The sequence below is a fragment of the Sturnira hondurensis genome, unplaced genomic scaffold (assembly GCF_014824575.4).
Source record: "Sturnira hondurensis isolate 20B ecotype Veracruz unplaced genomic scaffold, ASM1482457v3 Scaffold0014953, whole genome shotgun sequence".
In the NCBI taxonomy this organism is placed as follows: Eukaryota; Metazoa; Chordata; class Mammalia; order Chiroptera; family Phyllostomidae; genus Sturnira; species Sturnira hondurensis.
In genome coordinates this window covers 642,998-662,493 of record NW_028087584.1, presented here as the reverse complement: position 1 = coordinate 662,493, position 19,496 = coordinate 642,998, and the positions used below count along the sequence as shown (strand labels likewise).

The following is a 19,496-nucleotide window of genomic DNA, read 5'->3' as shown; positions in this document are numbered from 1 at the left end:
GCTTTCAATGGTGCGTTCACATGCTCTTTCTTGAGACCATGCAACCTTGCAGCCCTAGCAGATGCATGGCCCATGACCACATGGACTGCACATGCAGGCTCCAAGAGGGAGTCTGAAATGGACAGCAGCTGGGAACAAGCTAAGCTACCTGGATGGCCACTTAGCGACCACTGGCCAGCTTCAAAGGGCTGTACTTTGAAATGTACTTTTGTCTTGGTTTTGCAGAGATGAGCTTTGAGACAGGAGCCTGTCAATTTCACAGACAGTGCAGCACCTGAATAAAACCTCTTTCCTCTTACACCAGCATCTGCTTCACACGTTTGGCTATAGGCAGCTGACTTCTGTGACTATAGGCAGCTGAACCTCCTTTTTTGGTTCAGTAATCGTGTTTCATATAGCTATACTAGACATTTTTTGGTGAGCTCCAGTACACTTTAAAAAATACAGGGTAAAAGGAAGAAAACTAGACAATAAATGGTAACAATGTACATTAAGACTGAGTCATCCAATCATTTGCTAATGTTGCCCCTTGATAAAGTGGTTTTCTTTTTTTGGTCTGGTTCTGTACCACCTATGTGTGAAGTCAACTTGGCTAAGACCAGGGGCAGTAACTGGAATACCACACAATGCTTGGGTGGGCTCCAGCAGGCTCCAGCCATGTAAAGCATTTAACAGCTTGTTCTTTGTTGGGCTGTGGACACCTTTACTTGAGTATCAGCCTTACACTACTAGAGTATAAGTGCTTTTAACCATCCCTAATTTACATTATAAAGGCCATGCAGCCTTTCCTGAAAAACTTTCAATCTTTCATTCTCCTTTGATTTCTTATTAAAAGTAACAAGAGATAATTATTACCTTAAAATCCTCTATCAATTATACTGTTTACCTCTGTACTTTCAACAACTTGCTTGAGAACATGAATTTCTGTGTTCTCTAACTTACAGGGATGTGGCAAATTTTTCTGTGGCACTATTTATTTTTCATTCAGTTTGGTAATGTAAAATTCTTTCAGTTTTGACATTAAGGTGAAATTTCACAATTTCATATTGAAATCTGTATACCATCACAAATTTATCAGATAAAATATATAAAATAGCATAAATAAATACAACACTAGACTTCTCTCAGATTTTCAAAAATTAAATAGAAAGTTTCTTAAAATAGCTTTAATACTAGTATTCAATGGAAAATGTTATACCTAACTTATTTCCCTGATTATACCCTTAATTGCTGGTTCTTTTGGGAAATTACTTAAGAAAGCCCATATGAAACAGTGACCTATAAAACAGATAATACATTTTTTTATCCTAAAAGGATAAAATTTTTAGCCTAAAAATTTTAAGGATGTTTCCTGTGAAATGGATGCCCACTATAGTCAATTCTCTATTAACAGAAATAATGTAAGGTACAGATAACCTTTGGAAATTAAAATGTCTGTATTTGTCTTCCATCAGGAATATGTTGGAGGGTGATAATCACTACATAACATTATGGGAAGCTGCAATAACAAAAATAAAATAATGCCTGAGCCCAATGAACAGTGGATCATGATGGAAACTCCTTAACTCCTCCAGCCCTTAAATGGGCCTCTGTCAGAGAAACGCTTGTTAGTGTACACAGGGCTGATTTCTTTTCTTTTTTTTGATGTTTTATTTATTTATCTTTAGAGAGGAAGGGAAGGAGAGAGGGAGAGAAATATCAATGTATGGTTGCCTCTCATGCGTCCCCTGCTGGGAACTGGCCTGGCAACCCAGGCGTGTGCCCTAGCTGGGAATTGAACTGCAATCCTCTGGTTTGCAGGCCTGCACTCGATTAACTGAGCTACCAGCCAGGGCTGATTTCTTGATCTTCAAGGACACCATGACAGCCTGATGAAGACAAATTTTGGAGAGTTAATTGGGAAGTTTTATTTCAAATGCATTCCCATGTGGCTGAGCCAGAAGTACCATCCAAGGACTTTGTCAACTTCTAAATTGCTGCACCTCTTCACCGGTGCAGCTTATATAGGCATTATCAGGACTGTGAAAGGTGAAGTCAATAGTTACATCACTGTGTTAGGTTTTATAGTGCATTTCCACATAGTGTTTCAAGTTCTGAGGCGAATTAGACAGTGACCTTGAACTCTGTGAGGTGCTACACAATCTTAGCAATAACAAAAACATTCTAGGAGAAATACTCAACACAAATAACCCTCCTCCATTGCAGGGCAGAGGCCATCATAAAACTCCCTTTTGTTTACACATTACAACTCAGTACTACTATTGATGATGATGATGACAACGAACGACACCTAACATTTGTTGAGTACTTACAATTGTTCCATTTTCACTGAAGAATTTTCTGATCAGTTTTTATAAAGTAATCCCTGCCCCAGGTATCCTGTCTCCTAAACATCCAACTACTATCTAGTGACTTATTTGTTTCCTATTGCCCTCTCCCCAATAATGGAATATAAGATCAGTGAGGACAGGGGCTATTTTGGTGGCTGCTCTCTCTTTAGCCCCTAGGACAGATAGTACTCAGGAAATACTTGTTGAATGAATGAAAACAGTCAGGACACAGGTATTCATTTTGAATAAACTGTAGTCCAGAGGTAAAGGTCTGGTTAGCCTAATAGACAAGGCTTTTATTAGAAGAGCTTCAAAGAACAGATACTGTCCTTATTCAATATTATGAAGCAAAACAAACTCTAGCTTTTTAACATATTTTATTTTTCTAGCTGTACAATTTGTAGACACATTGTAAATTATACAACTAAACCCCTAAAACTGGTACTCACTCCGGTTTCTACACTTCGGTCACTTCCAGCTTCCAACAAGAGCTTAATACATTCTTTATTTCCATTTGTCTAGGCCAGGTATAGAGGTGTCTGTCCTCCATCAGCAGCAGGATTAATGTCAGCATCATATGCAATTAAGAATTCTACACACCTAAACACAAGGTTATGATTAATAACAGAAACTGGGTTTGGTTTCTGAAGTGCCACCTAACCAAAATATTAAATATTGATAATAATTATAAAGTAATTTTGCATCTTCATATACATGAAATATATAAATATATATCAAGAATTACTGTGGGTCTTATTATATGGGAACTTTTTTTAACAAGGCTAGAAGATGTGTTTTAATCACAAACTCAATTACTCCTACAAAGATTTAAAATAGTAACCTTGATTAAGTGCTGAAAACTGGTTTTTGACACTTCTCTGTAACCAACTTGTAAAAGTGGAAGTCTTTGGAATATATTTAACTTATTGGAATGACTGACTGACTGACTTATCTGTGCTTGACATATATATTGTAAGTGGTTCAAAATAGTTTGAACCTTGAAAAAAGTCAGGCTGCTGAGTCATTCTGAGATTTTTCACTTGAGAAAATACCTATAAATAGTGCAGACAGCAGGGCACCATGTGCCTCCACTATAAAAAGCAGCAAAGAGAGAGAAAAAAGTTGCCTGGGGGAAAAAAGAGAGCAGAGGCTGTGCTGTCCCCTAAAGGGCTGCTGGTTTACCAGGGAACAGACACAGCTAAGCAGAAACTCACTGCCCTGAGATTCAAAACGGTAAGAAATTAGGTGAATGCAAGACGTAGTTATCACTTACTAACTAGCAAAACAGTGAAGCTTGAGTTTATAAAATTAGATAAAAATAAACTTAGAAAAGAAGACTAAATCATAGTTAAATTAAGAAGTAATTCACATCATCTTTTTTTTTTTTACTTTGGGTACATTTTTTTCTCATCGTTTCCCTTGACACTTGATATCTGTGTGTGTATATATAAATATATATGTATACATATGAGAAAAATATTACATATTAATGTGTATATATAACATGCACATTTAAATTAATCAACCCCAGCACTCTTCTTTTTTATAAAGTGATCCATGCCTCTACTCCCATGACTATTATACTGTCCAAGCAAGTGGCCCTACAGATTGCCCAGTGAAAGTAAAGGTAAAAGTACAGCCCAGAAAAAATCCTCTTGGGGGACTCAAGATGTACAAAAAGTAGGAGCAAAATCTACAGTCTTCAATAACTCAGAGTGATGACATGCAGGAAAAAATAAATAATGTATACTTTAAGGGTGAATTGTGAATTTTGAAATTTTTCCATTTAGAATTTAAATTGAATTTATTAGGTTACACTGGTTAATAAAATTATACAGGTTTAAAGGGTATAATTCTCTAATACATCATCTGTATATTGTATTATATGTTCACCACCCCAAGTCGTGTTTCTTTCCATCACCATTTATCCCCCTTTACCCTGGCCTTACCTTCCCCCAGCCCCATTTCTCTCTGGTAATGACCATACTGTTGCCTGTCTATAGGTTTTCGGGTTGTTTGTTTGTTTGTTTTTGCTTAATCCCTTCACCTTTTTAAACAATATTAGTATGAACCTTAAAACCCATATTTTAAAAATTCTGAACTTCGTCAAAGAACATTTCTATCAGGATAGTGATGTAAGAAGTTGAACATAGCTTGCAATCCCTGCAACCTACTATTTCAGCACAGGCCCAGAAAACAATTTAGCTACATTCTATGTTCAACTGCCTTAATAAGCTACTGAAGGAATCATTACTACAGTCATATGTATTTTAATTGATAGACTATTTTGCTTTTGTGCTCTCATTATTTTCAGTATATAAAGTTTCTGCTTTTTATGATAAAACAAGGTAAATAATCGAGATTTAATACTGAATAAATTGCTACTAGTAAGTTAAGATTGTTACAAATAATAAAGTCCGATGTTGTACTTTTAATACCATTGTAAGTAAAATAGTTTCTTTGTGTTGGAGTGGTGGAAAATGGTGAAGAACAAAGTCTAACAGCCCATTAAATTGTCACATATATGTTGCCATACTATCACAAGATTATCTTCTTCAGAATCAAGTTCACTCATGTGAGGTTTGGACACTGCATATTTCTCTTCTTCCCTTCTTTCATACACAGCTCTTTACCAATTACTAAGAGCAATTTTAGGATCCTAATGTGTTTAAGTCCTCAAAAATATTTAATAAATTTATTTGAAAGTAGAGTTTAACCACTAGTTTACACATTAAGCCAGAACACAGTATGTGTGCAAATTATAAAGAACCTCTCCTCATAAGAAAACAAAGAATCACTTACTTGAAATGTCCCTGAGAAGCTGCAGCACAAAAGGGTGTGGAGCCATTTTTATCAGCAGCATTGACTTGGGCTTCTGCATTCAGCAGCAATCTCACGCAGTCTGCGGATTTTAAAAGAAAGTCACTTTAATTCCCTATTCAGAGTTTCAGTGAGCCAAACTCTATACAAGCTGTAGACAGATACTAAACCCAAAGGACCTCTTCCATGCACAGTTCATCTGATAACTCTATCATCCAAATGTAAGACTCCACAGACTATTTACAGGAAAAGCAGCCTCTTTTCCTGAACATTGTAATACCCCAGACTTTACACACTGAGATGTGATCTTTATTTTCTTTTGGTGCTTTGGGAAGAGTCGCTGATGAGTGAGAGAACTGTCTATCATGTGTCAGAAAACACTTTACCAGATTTTTCTACCAGACTACCCCAGAAAATGTTATTGGATGGAGAACCAAATCCATTTACTAAATTGAAATACCACTCTTATATTTAATAAGCTCTTACTTTATGTTTTGTTTAATCTTCAAAATGCTTTTGTGTCATGGTCATGCTACACTTAACTCCATGAATGAGTCTAAAGATGGACCCAGTCTTCAAGCTGTATTATGCCTGGCTCAAACATAAACAGTGCCACCTAGATCTCATGTTCCTCTTGTCATTCACTAGATTCAATTTCTCTATACTAAAGAAAATTCCCATAGTGCTTTTGAAGTAAAAATGAATCCCAAACTACTTTTAAAATAATGACCTACATTCTTAGCACACTAGAACCTTCCACTTAATCCACTTGAACATAATGAAGTTCTGAAGACTTCCAAGCCACCTTATCTGAATTAACTGACAATTGTCCAGCTATAAACAGCATCATAGACAATCCTATTTGACTTTACATTTGCAGTCAAATCATCTTTTTCTTCACTACCTTATGTTTTAGTATATTTGACTAGGATTTGCATTCAAGAAACAAAAATAATTCCCAGACTTCATCAATCTGCCATTTACAATTGTATAACTTCTTAGCCTCTAAAACAGTCCAAATAACTATAAATTGATTCAACTACAGGACAATTTCAGACCCATGACCTGTCCTAACTACTAGCACTTTCCCTCTCCAAAGCATGCGCTAAAGTTCAGGTGCTTTGACTTTCACACACACCAGATATTTCTAACAGACAAATTAGGGCTGCTTCATCCTGACCAAAGTGATCACAGGTGGAGAGTTTTATTCTACAATGTGTGTTACAGTTACTAGACCTAAAATTTCTACAACACAATACATTTCATTGTGCCTGAAACAAAGATCACTTTTTTCTAGCTGCTAAACATTTTACATTATTATAAAACTGTACAATTTGGATTCACAAAAATGTTTACAGTAATGTTTAAATCATAAAAAAATATCCAGTACTATCTGTAAGAGAAAATTGAAATAAAAATGAAACTTTTGCTCATGACAGTGTTACAAATACTTTTAACTCTCCATCCTTTTGCAAGCAGGTACTGCTATGATGAGGTAATATTATCACCATCTTTACCTGTATGTCCATTCTTAGCAGCAGAATACAAGGCAGAATGGCCATCTTCAGAGGAGTAGTTAATGTCCAGTCCTTCTTCATTAAGCAGCATTGATAATAAAGTGACATTTCCCTGGGCAGCAGCTTGCTGAAGAAGGGTGGGCCTGCCAGCCAGGGGGGCAGGACCACCACTCATTAGCAAAAGGGTTAGGGAGGGTGACCAGCCTGTAGGTTAAAGTGACCCTAGTTAGAGAGTAGGAGGGAGGACAAATGACAGACATCACCCACTCTTTTCTGAATTACAGACACACAGATACAGGAACATGCATTCTTAGAGGATTATGTGGTTTCTAACATCATCAATCTGTTAATACTTATTTAGCACAAATCTATATGGTTACCTCAATCTTATACTTACTAATTAATATACATGGTGACGAATTATTTATAGACATCAGTCTTGCACAGGTAAGGGTTAAGGTGGGGACTGGTTTTAGGAAACTACAATGGCTGTCTCATTTTGAAAGTTCAAATTCATTTTCAAGGTTTCAAAGCAATGTGAATTTTAAAATTATGTAAAGATTTTTTTCAATATCAGTATCAATCTAAAAAAGTGAACTAATCTTAAAGTGTAAGACAAAAATAATTGTAAGAAATAGAGATTTCCCTTTTTTGAAAATGTTCCCAAGGTGCTTGATTTTACATAAGCCACTAAGATGGACCAAATACTGTCAAGGAATTTACTTATACTCCTTGAATTTCCTTATTTGAGAATAAAAATCATGGGGGGCCAACTATTTGGTATCAACAGCTAGTAGAAGCACTACATATATAATTGCATCTAAAACATATCACTATAGACCTGGCTGGTATAGCTCAGTGGACTGAGTGCGGGCCTATGAAGCAAACAACCATGGTTCAATTCCCAGTCAGGGCACATGCCTAGTTTGCAGGCCAGTTCCCAGCAGGAGATGCACAAGGGGCCACCATACATTGATATTTCTCTCCCTCTCTCCTTCCCCTCTAAAAATAAATAAATAAAAATCTTAAAAAAATAAAATGTATCACCACAAATCAATACAATTTTTAAAGATTGTATCATCTGGCCATCTTTATAACACATGTTCCAGACATTTTTAATCAGCCAACAGAATAGGACACTGTACACAGAGATTTAACAATAATTATAAGAGTTATCATAGTTAGATATTTATCATCAGTATTTAGCAGCTTTAGAAGAGAATCTGTTAAGTGTGTAAAGTCGGCTGCATACAGCATGGAAAATTTTCTGAATTCTTCCTTGATCAAAAAGCTGTAAAAACAGTAAAACAAAAATGTTTATTTAATGTGACATAGGTATTGTGTATTTTAAGCTAAAATACCATTAACTTTCAAAACACATCATTTTATTTTCTTCCTCATGGAGCTTGAAATACCTCTAAGCAATGGTGATAAAAATATAAAGGCATGTGTACACACTGTCAGCCCTCAGGGTACAGTTTCTACATATATCTGATAACATTCCATGTAGTAATATATGCTAGATGGATGTTTTATATTCTCTGCACATTCTAGGTATATGCATATTATATTAGTATGTATATAATATTCAATTCTTAAAATTGAATCTTAATTATTGGCCTTAAACTATTTTAATAAATATTAAAAGTACATATCAAAGGACTTCTCAGTATTTTAAAAATTCTTTGTAATAAAGCAGTTACTACAATGAAACTAGAACTCCTTATTAAAAGCTGCTGATAATATATCTTCATATTCAATTTATTTGGGCCCATAAATAATTTATTGCTTTACCCTATTAGACTGTAATGACATACATTCAAATGGCTATAAAATTAAATATTTATCTAAACTTGGTGATATTTTTCCATTGATATTCATTACCTCCTCTAGCAAAGTTATTATTTTTACTTCATACTTACAAGAAGGCTCCTCTCTGGTACATTTTACCTTTTATATTAAATAAAAACAAACCCACAAAAATTAAATCAGTACTTATCAGAAATAGATAATAAACAGAAAAACTATAAACACCAAGGTATGAAACTTTGACTGCAAAGGAAACACAATGACAACACGAAGGCATTGGTCCTCTGTAGAGCCCCAGGGAATGTGGCCCACACTCTATTTCTCCCTTTCTCTCTTCTTTCTTTCCTTCCCTCCCTTTCTCTCTTCTTTCTTTCCTTCCCTCCCTTTCTCTCTCTATTTCCCTCTCTATCTCATCCAAGTATTCTTGGTTATTGATATCCCTTTAAGAATATTGCCCTGGCCATGTGGCTCCATTGGTTGGAGCATTGTCTCATACAACAAGAGGTTTGATTTGATCCCTGATAAGGGCACACTCAGAGGTTGCAGGTTTGATCCCCAGCTGGGGCATGTCTGGAAGCAACCAATCCATGTTTCCACATCTCTCTCCCTCCCTCTATCTCCCCCTCTTCTTTCCTTTAAAATCAATAAAAATATATCCTCAGGTGAGGATTAAAAAATGCCAACAGGTGTATATTAAATGGTTTGCTATTATTTGGGTTTTGTTTCCATTTTTTCTATACAATTCTAAGCTTTGGAAGACAATTTAAATATAACTATATTTAACTGATGTATATGGAAATAGTCAACCTTAGATATAATTTCCTGAGAAACCCTATTTTTAATGAAAAGCTATCTGAATAATAAAATATTTTTTCAGAACTTTCCTTAATCCTTAGGCCACTCAAAAGCCTTACAGTTCTGTTACACAAAACTGCAGAAAAATATATATTAATTTTCTTATTACTTAGCAGCTTGCAACAGGGTTTAAAATGATTTAAATGAAAAACTGTTAAAGTTTAAGTAAATTTTCTATCTGCACTATCATTTCCAATTTTCTCTAGCACAAACTTAAGTTATTGTAATAAACCTCCTCTAAGTACAAGAACAATAAAACTTTACCATGAAAAAACTTTGACATTTATTAACTCATTTGAAGTTACCAACAATGGTAAAAATGATATTGAGTTGACTTTTTAAGTAATGCTTTAGTAATGAAGAACAGATCTGCACTCATATAGCTACTTTAATGATGTTAGAAAAAGGTCTTCAGCTTTGCAGTGTCACGTGCAAGCATCAGGGAAGTGAACATCTCACAGAACATGCAGTGGCAGAGAGAACAGACAGCACATGCCATGGCAACAGACGAGTTGAGAGCAACTTCTGGCATCAGCTTCAGAGTGTGGAAAAGGCCAATGTGTAGCTCAGATCAATCTTGCTTTCTGATTTAGTTTTTAAGCCAATCATATGTGGTAGAGAATAATTTTTAAAATGTATGTTTAAATAAGGGAAAAGGTCTGAACCAAAATAAATGTATCAAATTTTTAAAAATACAGAAAAAATCTCCAAGGGTATGGAAACTCAGCTGCCCAGGATGATTTCTGGTTTAGGCTTCTCTGCCTCTAACAAGTCCAGGAGGAACAAGAAAATCTAATTTATTTAGAATTTAAAATGTTATTTAAAAGTTTATCATTTGGCCATAAAAATTGTTAATAGGGTTAGAGTAATTCACAACATAATTCCCTGAAATCATATCTTTTGCCATTGTGATCTCCTCAGTGCTTTATTAATCATAATTGTTTATCATAAATATAAGCTGACATAGAAACACTGAATTTTAGAGTTTGAAAGATCATGAGATCTAGTGGTTTTCCAAGGAGGGAGAAGGTAGTGAGTAGTTGGAGAATTCAACAGGCAAGTTTCATACATCTTTTTGGTTTGGAATCATTATTACTTTTTGGTTCAATGCGTTCATTTTTAGATGGGAAAATTAATGGTTCAGAGAGAATTTGCTCTTTAGGGTGATCATTAGAAAAGGACAGAAATGGACTAACTCTGCTTTCTTACACTTAGTCTGGTGCTCTCTTCACCACTGAAACTGGAACAGACATATACTATGTATTTGGTAGATGTGCTCTGTCCCCATGCCCAGGTCTTACCAACTACAATGGCATTGGTGGCTTTTTAGAAGAATAATGCCCTGCAATGAGCTTATGATCTGGAGAGGCACAGACTCACTCAGGCAGAAATGGGTTAAGAAGCAGGCTGGAGGGAGCTCTGGTGCCTCCTAGCTGCAATGGGCAAGTCATAACAAATGGGGCACTCTAAATGGAAAGCAGAGTTGAAATCCTGTATCTCATTTAAAAAGTGTAGGCTGACCTGCACCCATGGTACAGTTATACATCCCCATTATGTAATAGTAATATTTCCATCCCCCGAATACAGTACATGTTCAGTAAACACTTGCTGAATAAGTAATCACCTCACTGCCTCCATTTTAACTAATACACCACACCCTCAAATCAAATGAAATAGAAACCTGTTATCCCACCAAAGGTAATCATGCAGTTCTGAAAATATTTTGGGCAAATTACAAAATCAGAGGATAAAAAATAAGGAACCAGTTTCACATATATTTCCTGGCTGTTATTTATTTGGTTCCACTATTTACTCTCTAACTCTATAGATACAAACCAAGGGCACTTCTCAGATGGCTCTTTCATCCAAAATTCCACTGTATCCTATGCAGGTCATTCTGGTGAATATACCGTGGTGAGCTAAAGTAGGTTTATAGTTGCTTGTATGGAAAATAATACAATAATTAATAAAAAGTAATACAAGAGTAAAGTGTTTCACATACCCACAACTATAAACCTACTTTTGCTCACCCCTAATGACAAAATGCTCATCTATTATAAATCCTGGTTTTAAGGCTTTTCTACTGAGCCCTGGAGCACAACAATGACCAAAACAACTACTGGCAAAACATCAGGGTGCAAAGTAAAGACAGTTTTATATTTCTTAAAAACTGACAAAAATTTATATATCCCAGGAAGTGTTTTCTGTTTTATAGTTTGTGCATTTATGTCGATAACATTCCACCGCTCTGAACAGATTTTTGGAAATCTGTTTTGTGACTGCCTTACAACCATACAGCACATTCTATGATTCTCCTGAATGCTAGCAGAAATTCCTTCTTTGCGGGTGGATTTAAAATGTGGGAAACAGCCAACATTAATCATTTCATGCCAGGAGAAGGCCATCTAGCTCAGTAATACCATTTTGGATTACACACACATATATAATGTTAGATGTCCACAAACACATGAAAAAGTAATACTGAAGTCAATTCTAAAGCAAATTTTCAAAACTGCTTTTAGAAACGGTATCATTGAAGCAGCAATATCACCTTTAGTTATTCATCACACATACTGCTCTACACCCAATACTACACTCTTTGGACAATACTACACTCTTTGGACATGTTATATTAAAGCCTCCTAACTGTCACCCTCCCCACATTAGTAGCATAAGTTCCAATGAGATAACTTCCTCAGTTCAAGAAAATGCACCCAAAATACACAGCTGTAAACGGCAGAGCTCAGATTCCAACACAGATGTGACAGATACCAAAGTCCCTGCTGTTCCCAATTTTGCCCCTAAAATATTAAAATAGCCTCTCAAGGAACTTAATTTCAAGGAGACAGTTTATAACTGGGTGAATAAGTCCTGGTGTGCCGCTCTCATTACCTGATAATTAGCAACTACTTGTTTTTCTATGGAAAGCAGATAACAGCTAGTGGGGTTGGGGGGAGGTTAGGGGATGGAGGGATGGAGTGAAAAGAAAAAAAGGACTCATGGACATAGAAAACAGTGTGGTCATCTCTGGGGTGTAAGGGGGATTAGGGGACTAAATGATAATGGAAAAAATACAATAAAGATTAAATCAAAAGAAAGAAAAAAATTCCTAAAGCTCCCTCTCATCAGAACGAATAGTCTCTGCTAACCACTAGGATCCTGTGAAGAGCTAATCCAGTCGCATTGGTTAAAAAACACTTCCTCTAGTACTTTATAACAAAAGGGAAAAATCAAGATCTTTATCAGTTTCTTTGTTCAAGAGTTCCAGATTCTGTGACTTCATAAAAAGCACATCTGCAATGGACACCTTTCCCAATGCAGGCCACATGCTCACCACCTGTGCTCAAGTGTTAGCAGACAGCTCTGAATAAACTACACTTAAAACAGAGATTGACAAATACACACACTCAATTTCTGAGGTTAAAAAGTTAACACCAGACTGATATTAAAACTTAGAACATACCAATTACACAACAAATCTAATCAATTTGATAATCCAAGTTGGACTGTAGTGTTAATAACTACTTGATAGGACTGCTTTTCTGTCATTGCAGACAGGGTAGAACCGAACACATAGTGCCTGGTGATGACTTACTAAAATTGAGGTCTTGAGAGATAAATATTTAATAAAAAGGAAAGTTTTTCTTCCCACGGAAATGCTTTTGTCTCTAAATCAATGGTCTCCGTGTGCTCCAAACCACAATTTTGGGTTATTAAAAGCAAAAAAGAAAGGAAAGCACTTAGCATAACAAAACTTCAATTCATATAGCAAAATGAATCACCATACCCTGGAGCCTTTAAAAAAAGAGGAGAGAAATATATATTAAAAAGTATCAAATTAAAAAAAAGTTTCAAGGTAATGTGAAAGAAATTAAGGCAAGTAAGAGGATGGACCACATTCTTAAAAAGGGTATAACATTACAATCTCTTTACCTGATGCTGTTACCAGGAGGCTGTCTGAGGCACCTGTTCTACAGGATGAGGCACTAACAGGGTTTATGGAAGAGCAAAAGGCAATGGTGGTGGGAATGACAAGGGAATGTTCTGAACATGCAGGCTGATTCAGTCCAGGGGTTTCAGGAGGCCAGGCACCCACCTGAGATGTGGCCAGGGCTGAAACGGCACAGCCTGCAGGTGCCACAGTTAAATCTATGGATGGTTTTGGTGGCAGTTGAGGGGAGGATGATTTAGGGAGATTCTCCTCACTTATGACCCTGCTCCCTTGGGGTAAAGTGGAAGGAGGTGAAGCCACAGTTTTGTTATCCACTTTGGCGCCAGCACTGGAGGCCCTGCCGCTATCCACAATAACTTTGAATTGGGGGTGGGGTGGAGAAGGAGCTTGGGAGAGCCCTGGCTTTTTTGGAGGGATAGGAGGAGGGTTTCCTCTGTCAACTCGTGCTACACCGGGAGTCTTTAAACTGGTCCGGCTGACTGGAGGGTAGGTGCCAACATCCCCTGTGGCGGTCACTCCAGGCCTTGGGAGTGCTCCTGCTTGAGAACCTGTAAATCTGGAGAGTGCTTGGGTCACAGTATTCCGAGCCAGTTGTTTGGCCACTAGGTTGTCATGGCTTGTAGGAGAGACATCTCTTGATGGAGGGCTTTGAGTAGTATTTCCATTTTGGTCTGGGTCATTAGCATTGCCCTGGAACCTAAATCTAGCTGCTTGGATTCGAGGGTTTAGACCTGAATGCAGAGATGCATTAGCACATGGTGAATGTAAACTGTGCACAGGTGGAGCTTGCGAGTAGTTCTGGGGACTTGTGCCTGGTGTTTTCATGGTGAGAGGGGCAGCACTGCTGGGAGGTGGGGGTGTACTACTTGTTAAATCTGGCATTGAGACTGTGCTGGGTCCATTTTCCTCAATTCTGTTTACACTTGGAGGTGGAACAGTGGGCAGAGAAGAGCCAATCAAGTCACCATGGGAAGCCTGCCTGTCAATACCTGGTCTGATAGAGGCGGCATTGGCATTTGTGCATGCATTCCCTTTTGCATTTGCGGAAACTAGGGGGCTCCCTGTGGAAGGCTTTACAGGCACAGTCAACGGCAACTTCTTCACGTGGTCAGTGCCTTCTATCACTAGGTCTGTCTGGCAGGCAACAGATCTTGTCATAGGTCCTTCTGTTCCCACAGATATGGAGACCAAACGCCTATCTTTTGTCTTCCGGGGGAGAGAGAGGCTTGGTTTGCTGTCATTTCCCCTTTTTAGTTGCTCAATCATTTTCTTCATCTTGTCTATCTCCTCTTTGAGGTCAGTGGTGTGTGCTTCTTCTCGGTGCAGCTTGGCACGAAGCTGTTCCCTTTCGGTGTCAAACTCAGAGAGCTGTTTTTCCATTTGAGCTTCCATTTCTGTGCTTCTTTGTTTCTCAGCAGAGAGTTCCTCTTCTAACGCACTTGTCTTTTTCTTTTCCTCATTCAGTTTGGCCATTACTTCCTCTAGCTTCTGGGCCTCCTCTATGACTTTGCCTGAGAGCTGTTTGCACTCCTTCACCAGCATCAGGACCACGTGCTTGTTCTTGCCACGCTCTTCCTCCAGGAGAGAGGTCAGCTTCTTGTGATCTTGCTCAAGGGTTTGTAGCTGAAGCTTTTCCATCTCCAGCTGAAAGAAATTCATAGGACAGCTCTGTTACTATGCAGAGAATTCTTTTAGAACAAGAAGTGCTTCTTGTGACATTTTTGTTAATTTCCTTACAATTACATGGTTTGGGTTAGCTAAAATACCACATTTTCAAAATGTGTTATGGTATGAAAGATATTAGACTCATTAAAATGAGAAAATAGATGTAAATGATTTTATGAAAAACATCTAAGTTACACCAATAGAGAATTTTCTTAAATCTACTAAAGTTAACTATAGAAGAGGAAAATAGTAATCTCATGCTTCAAATCACAGCACAGAGTTCAGTAAGTTCTATTTTCTTGTAAAAATACAGCTCTGTTAGGAAACTGATTTTTTTAAGGTTTAATGCTTTAAAGCATTAAAGATTACTAAGTAATTAGTTAGACTACTAACTAATCTTTGAGGTACAGTATAAAGAAAAGTGCTACTTAACAGCAGACTTCAGTTAAAGTATAAGCTCCTCCTATATTTTCTAATTGTATTACTTAGCATTTTAAAAAAAACTTCAAGTTTCTTATGATGGGTTGCTGTAGAAATCACTTAAATTTTATGTAAATGTTCTCTGGAAACTATAAAGAGCTAAAGAAATATCTTAGAACTATAATCAATGTCAGTGAACCCACTTCTGAACTCATCTTCTACTTCAGTCTCATCTGCACCCTTAAATCCCACCACATTGGGTTCTGCTGAGTGTCTTGAACATTCTTGAACATAGTCCCACCTTAGAATCTTTGACCTTGCTCTTCTCTCTGCGTAGAATCCCCGCCACACGTCTTCATGTAGGGTTCCTGCACTAGGCAATGACCAAAAGAAGAGAATGGCTCCCTGCCCAGATAGGAGTCTGGCATATTATTCATTGATTTGGGGTGCTTCCAGCTTTGAAGCTGTTGAATAACATTGTAATGGGTCCTATGAATAAGTGATCAGGAATACAGATAATTCTCCAAGAATAATTAGAGGCCATTGTTTATTCACATACATTGTATTCTATTATATAAAATTTGGGGGCTGACTTTATAAGTAGATTAGGTAAGATTTGGAGAAAAATAGTGTTGTAATATATTTATATATGCATTTCTCACCATATCACAGATCGTGCCCACAGAGTTTCTTCACTATGGGTCATCAAATTTTAATTGCTGAAATAACTTTCATCTTAAACTTTAGAATTGAATTGAAGTCAGGCCTACAACTGAAGATGAACTGAATCTCAACTATTTATGTAGAAAACTCTACTACTATAACTCTCCCATAATTCATTTGTATGTTTGCTCTTGTATCACTTGTGCTTTATAAATATTATATCAGGCTAACATGAGTCCTTTATAATCTTACCACAGAGAGAGGAACACAGAGGAAACCACATAACTGATGTACCTACAAACACATGGCTCTAAATTCGTCTGAGCTCTGAGCCAGGCAAATCATCTGTCACTCTACCTAACTCTGTTTACCTTCCCTCACAGGGGTGTCCAACATTTTGGTGTCTCTGGGCCACACTGGAAGAAGAGTTCTCTTGGGCCAAACATTAAATATACAAACATTACTGAAAGCTTATAAGCATAAAAAAGGTCTTAAGTAAATTTATGATTTTGGGTTAAGCTGCATTCACAGCCATCCTAGGCCACACGCTGCCTGAGGGCTGTGGGTTGGACACCCTTGCTAATTTACTTCATGGGATATTTAAACCTTTGCTACTCTGCCCTGACTGGTGTGGCTCAGTGGGTTGGGTATAGTCCTGCAAACCGAAAGATTTCCAGTTCAACTTCCAGTCAGTCTACATGTCTGGTTTGCAGGACAGGTTCCAAGTTGGGGGCATGCAAGAGGCAACCTATCAAATATTTCTCTCCTTCTCCCTCCCTTTCCCTCTCTAAAAATACATAAAATCTTAAAAAAAAAAACACATGGAAAAAGCTCTTCTACTTTCCCCAAAATTTCACCCAAAGATTACTCAACTGGCCCTCAGTCTATTCTAATGGATCTATTTAACAAGATAATTCAGACCAACTTATATCCTGTCTTCTATATCCTGTCTCCTGCATTAAGCTTTTTCATAGCCATGCAAATCTGCATGTTCTTCCCTTCACTCTAAGGGAGAAAGGTTTCCATCTGTTGAAGTTCAGACAGTCTTCAGCAATTAACTTCATTCTCTCCTGTCACCTCTGAGACTTCCTGCATTACTCATCACACTGCTTTTTATAAATATTACACATCTTCTCTACCAGCTCCTTCCAATTAGTATAAACATACTCCCATACTTAAAAAAAATAAGTTTTTACATTAAAAAGTTTTTTGACCATTCTGGCTCAGATACAAGGTTTTTGGCTTGAAAAATAAGAGATGAGGCCCTGGTCAGGTAGCTCAGTTGGTTAGAGCATCACCCCAATACACCAAAGTTGAGGGTTTGATCCCTGGTAGGGGCATGTGCAAGAATTAGTAAACTTATGTGTCTGTTTCTCTCTCTCTCTCTGCTCCTCTCCCTCCCTCTAAAATCAATCAATAATTTAAAAGAAAGAAAAAGTAAATGATATAGTATTGAGTTGGCCAAAAAGTCTGTTTAGTTTTATCCATAAAAGACACATTTTCATCTTCACCAATAACTATTGATTTGGATATTTTGAGTATGTCAGACACACCTGCTTGGTATAACATTGATTGTTCTCAATCAATGTCTTGATTTGATCTCTATCAACTTCAACTGGCCTATACCCAATCATGGACCATTGTTCAGAGAGAAATCTTTAGCATGAAACTTCACAAACTCCTTTGACACATTTGATCAGTGACAGTACCTTCTCCATACACTGTACAAATCTTTTTGTCTGCATTTCAGTTGTTTTCACCTTTCTTGAAATAACAAAGCATAATATGCCAAAAATGTTGTGTATTTTGTCATGTTCAATATTAAAAGGGCTACACAAATATTCATCAATTTTGGTGTTTTTTAAAATGCATACTGACACAATACAATCTGATAAAACTGTTTGGAATGAAGTTATAAAGACAACTAAGCACTTACTAGAGACATCTTATGGACAAAACCTAATGAACTTTGTGCACAATACACAAAAAAGAGTGATTACAGATTAAATAAGGCAGCAAAGGTTTCCATCTGTTGAAGATGTACATGTACAGTGTACAATGGTGCAAGATGTACATCTTTGAATGTACATGAATGAATTGAATGAATTGAATTGAATTGAATATGAAAATGGTGCAAGATGTACATCTTTGTGCAAAGATGTACAATGGTGCAAGCGGTACATGGAAACAGATGGAAATGTGTACATTTCCATCTGTTTCCATGTACCGCTTGCACCATTGTGCCTGCCACTAAAAATTTTCAGTTTTTGGTTTATAATAACAATTTTTGCTACTTAAAATATGTTACTTTTGCACAATGTTTTTCCTCTAAAGACAAAAAGACCTCTATAGGCAAACCAGGAACTAGAGAATTATCTATACTGAACATATAGATAAATGTTTTTGTACATTAGATAGCAGTTGTAATTCAATGATTAGAAAGTACAACAAAGTTCCACTACCAGTAATGGTAAAATAATGTCTTTAGACTATCTTTCCTGCAAATAATTATGAACCTTTGAAAAATACAAAAAATAACTATTTGAAGGCTCTGGAGAACAGTAAAAGTAGTAGGACTAAGAAAGGAGCCAACAGAATTGGACAAGATTTACCCTTGTGTAGCTTTTCAAGTGAGGGCAATTCTTTGTCCTGATAACACTGGCAGCAGGAGCTCAAGCACAGAGCACCCCTTATTCTGGTCCAAGGCAGAAGATGAAACTGAAGCTGCCACAGTGAACCCACCAGCATCTCTGGTTGACACTTGAATTACATATTCCTCAAGAAGACTCCACACTAAATGACAGAGGTGGCTGCTGAGTGGCTGAGAGAACTCAGCAAATATTTCAGGTACTGCCAACAGCAAGGGGACAGAGTATGGAGTATGAATTTCACCAGGTTCACTGCTTCCTAGAACAAAACACATTCTTCAGAAGATAACAGAATCTAGGGTCTCTACTATATCATCCATAATGTTTAGTATACAACAAATTATTAGACAAGCAAAAAATTAATTTTTTAAAGTGATCCACATTTCATCAAGAGAAATGCACTCAAATATAAACTGGGTCCAAGATGATCTATATTGAAATTAGAAAAAAAGGACCTTAAAGCAGCCATTGTCAGAGAAAATACGGTCATAATGACAGAACAGAATGGAAATGTTGGCATAGAAATAGAAACAAAAAAGTAAAATGAATATCTAGAACTAAAAAATGTAGTATCTAAAATAAAAAACTAGTTCACCAAGTGGGCTTAATAATAGATTTGAGAGAGTAGAATTAAAAAGGACAATGAATATGAAAATAGAGCAAAAGTATCTAACTTAAGAGACATAGAAAAAAAGATTGACAAAAGTGAACAGCACCTCAGTAACCTGTAAGACAATATAAAGTGGTCTAAATTCCATGAAAGTAGAGTTTAAGAAAGAAGAAAGAGAAAACGAGGAAGAAAAATATAGTAAAAGAA

The 19,496-nt window shown here is 36.8% G+C and overlaps 1 protein-coding gene across 1 annotated transcript in view; it reads right to left on the bottom strand.

Annotated features, from left to right (window-relative positions):
* CTTNBP2 (cortactin binding protein 2) overlaps window positions 1-19,496 on the bottom strand; it is a 207,229-nt gene that overhangs the window by 93,171 nt on the left and 94,562 nt on the right. Inside the window, 4 exon segments of the mRNA XM_037064207.1 lie at window positions 2,780-2,930; window positions 5,133-5,232; window positions 6,668-6,871; window positions 13,265-14,927. Coding sequence (XP_036920102.1) covers window positions 2,780-2,930; window positions 5,133-5,232; window positions 6,668-6,871; window positions 13,265-14,927 — 2,118 coding nt within the window.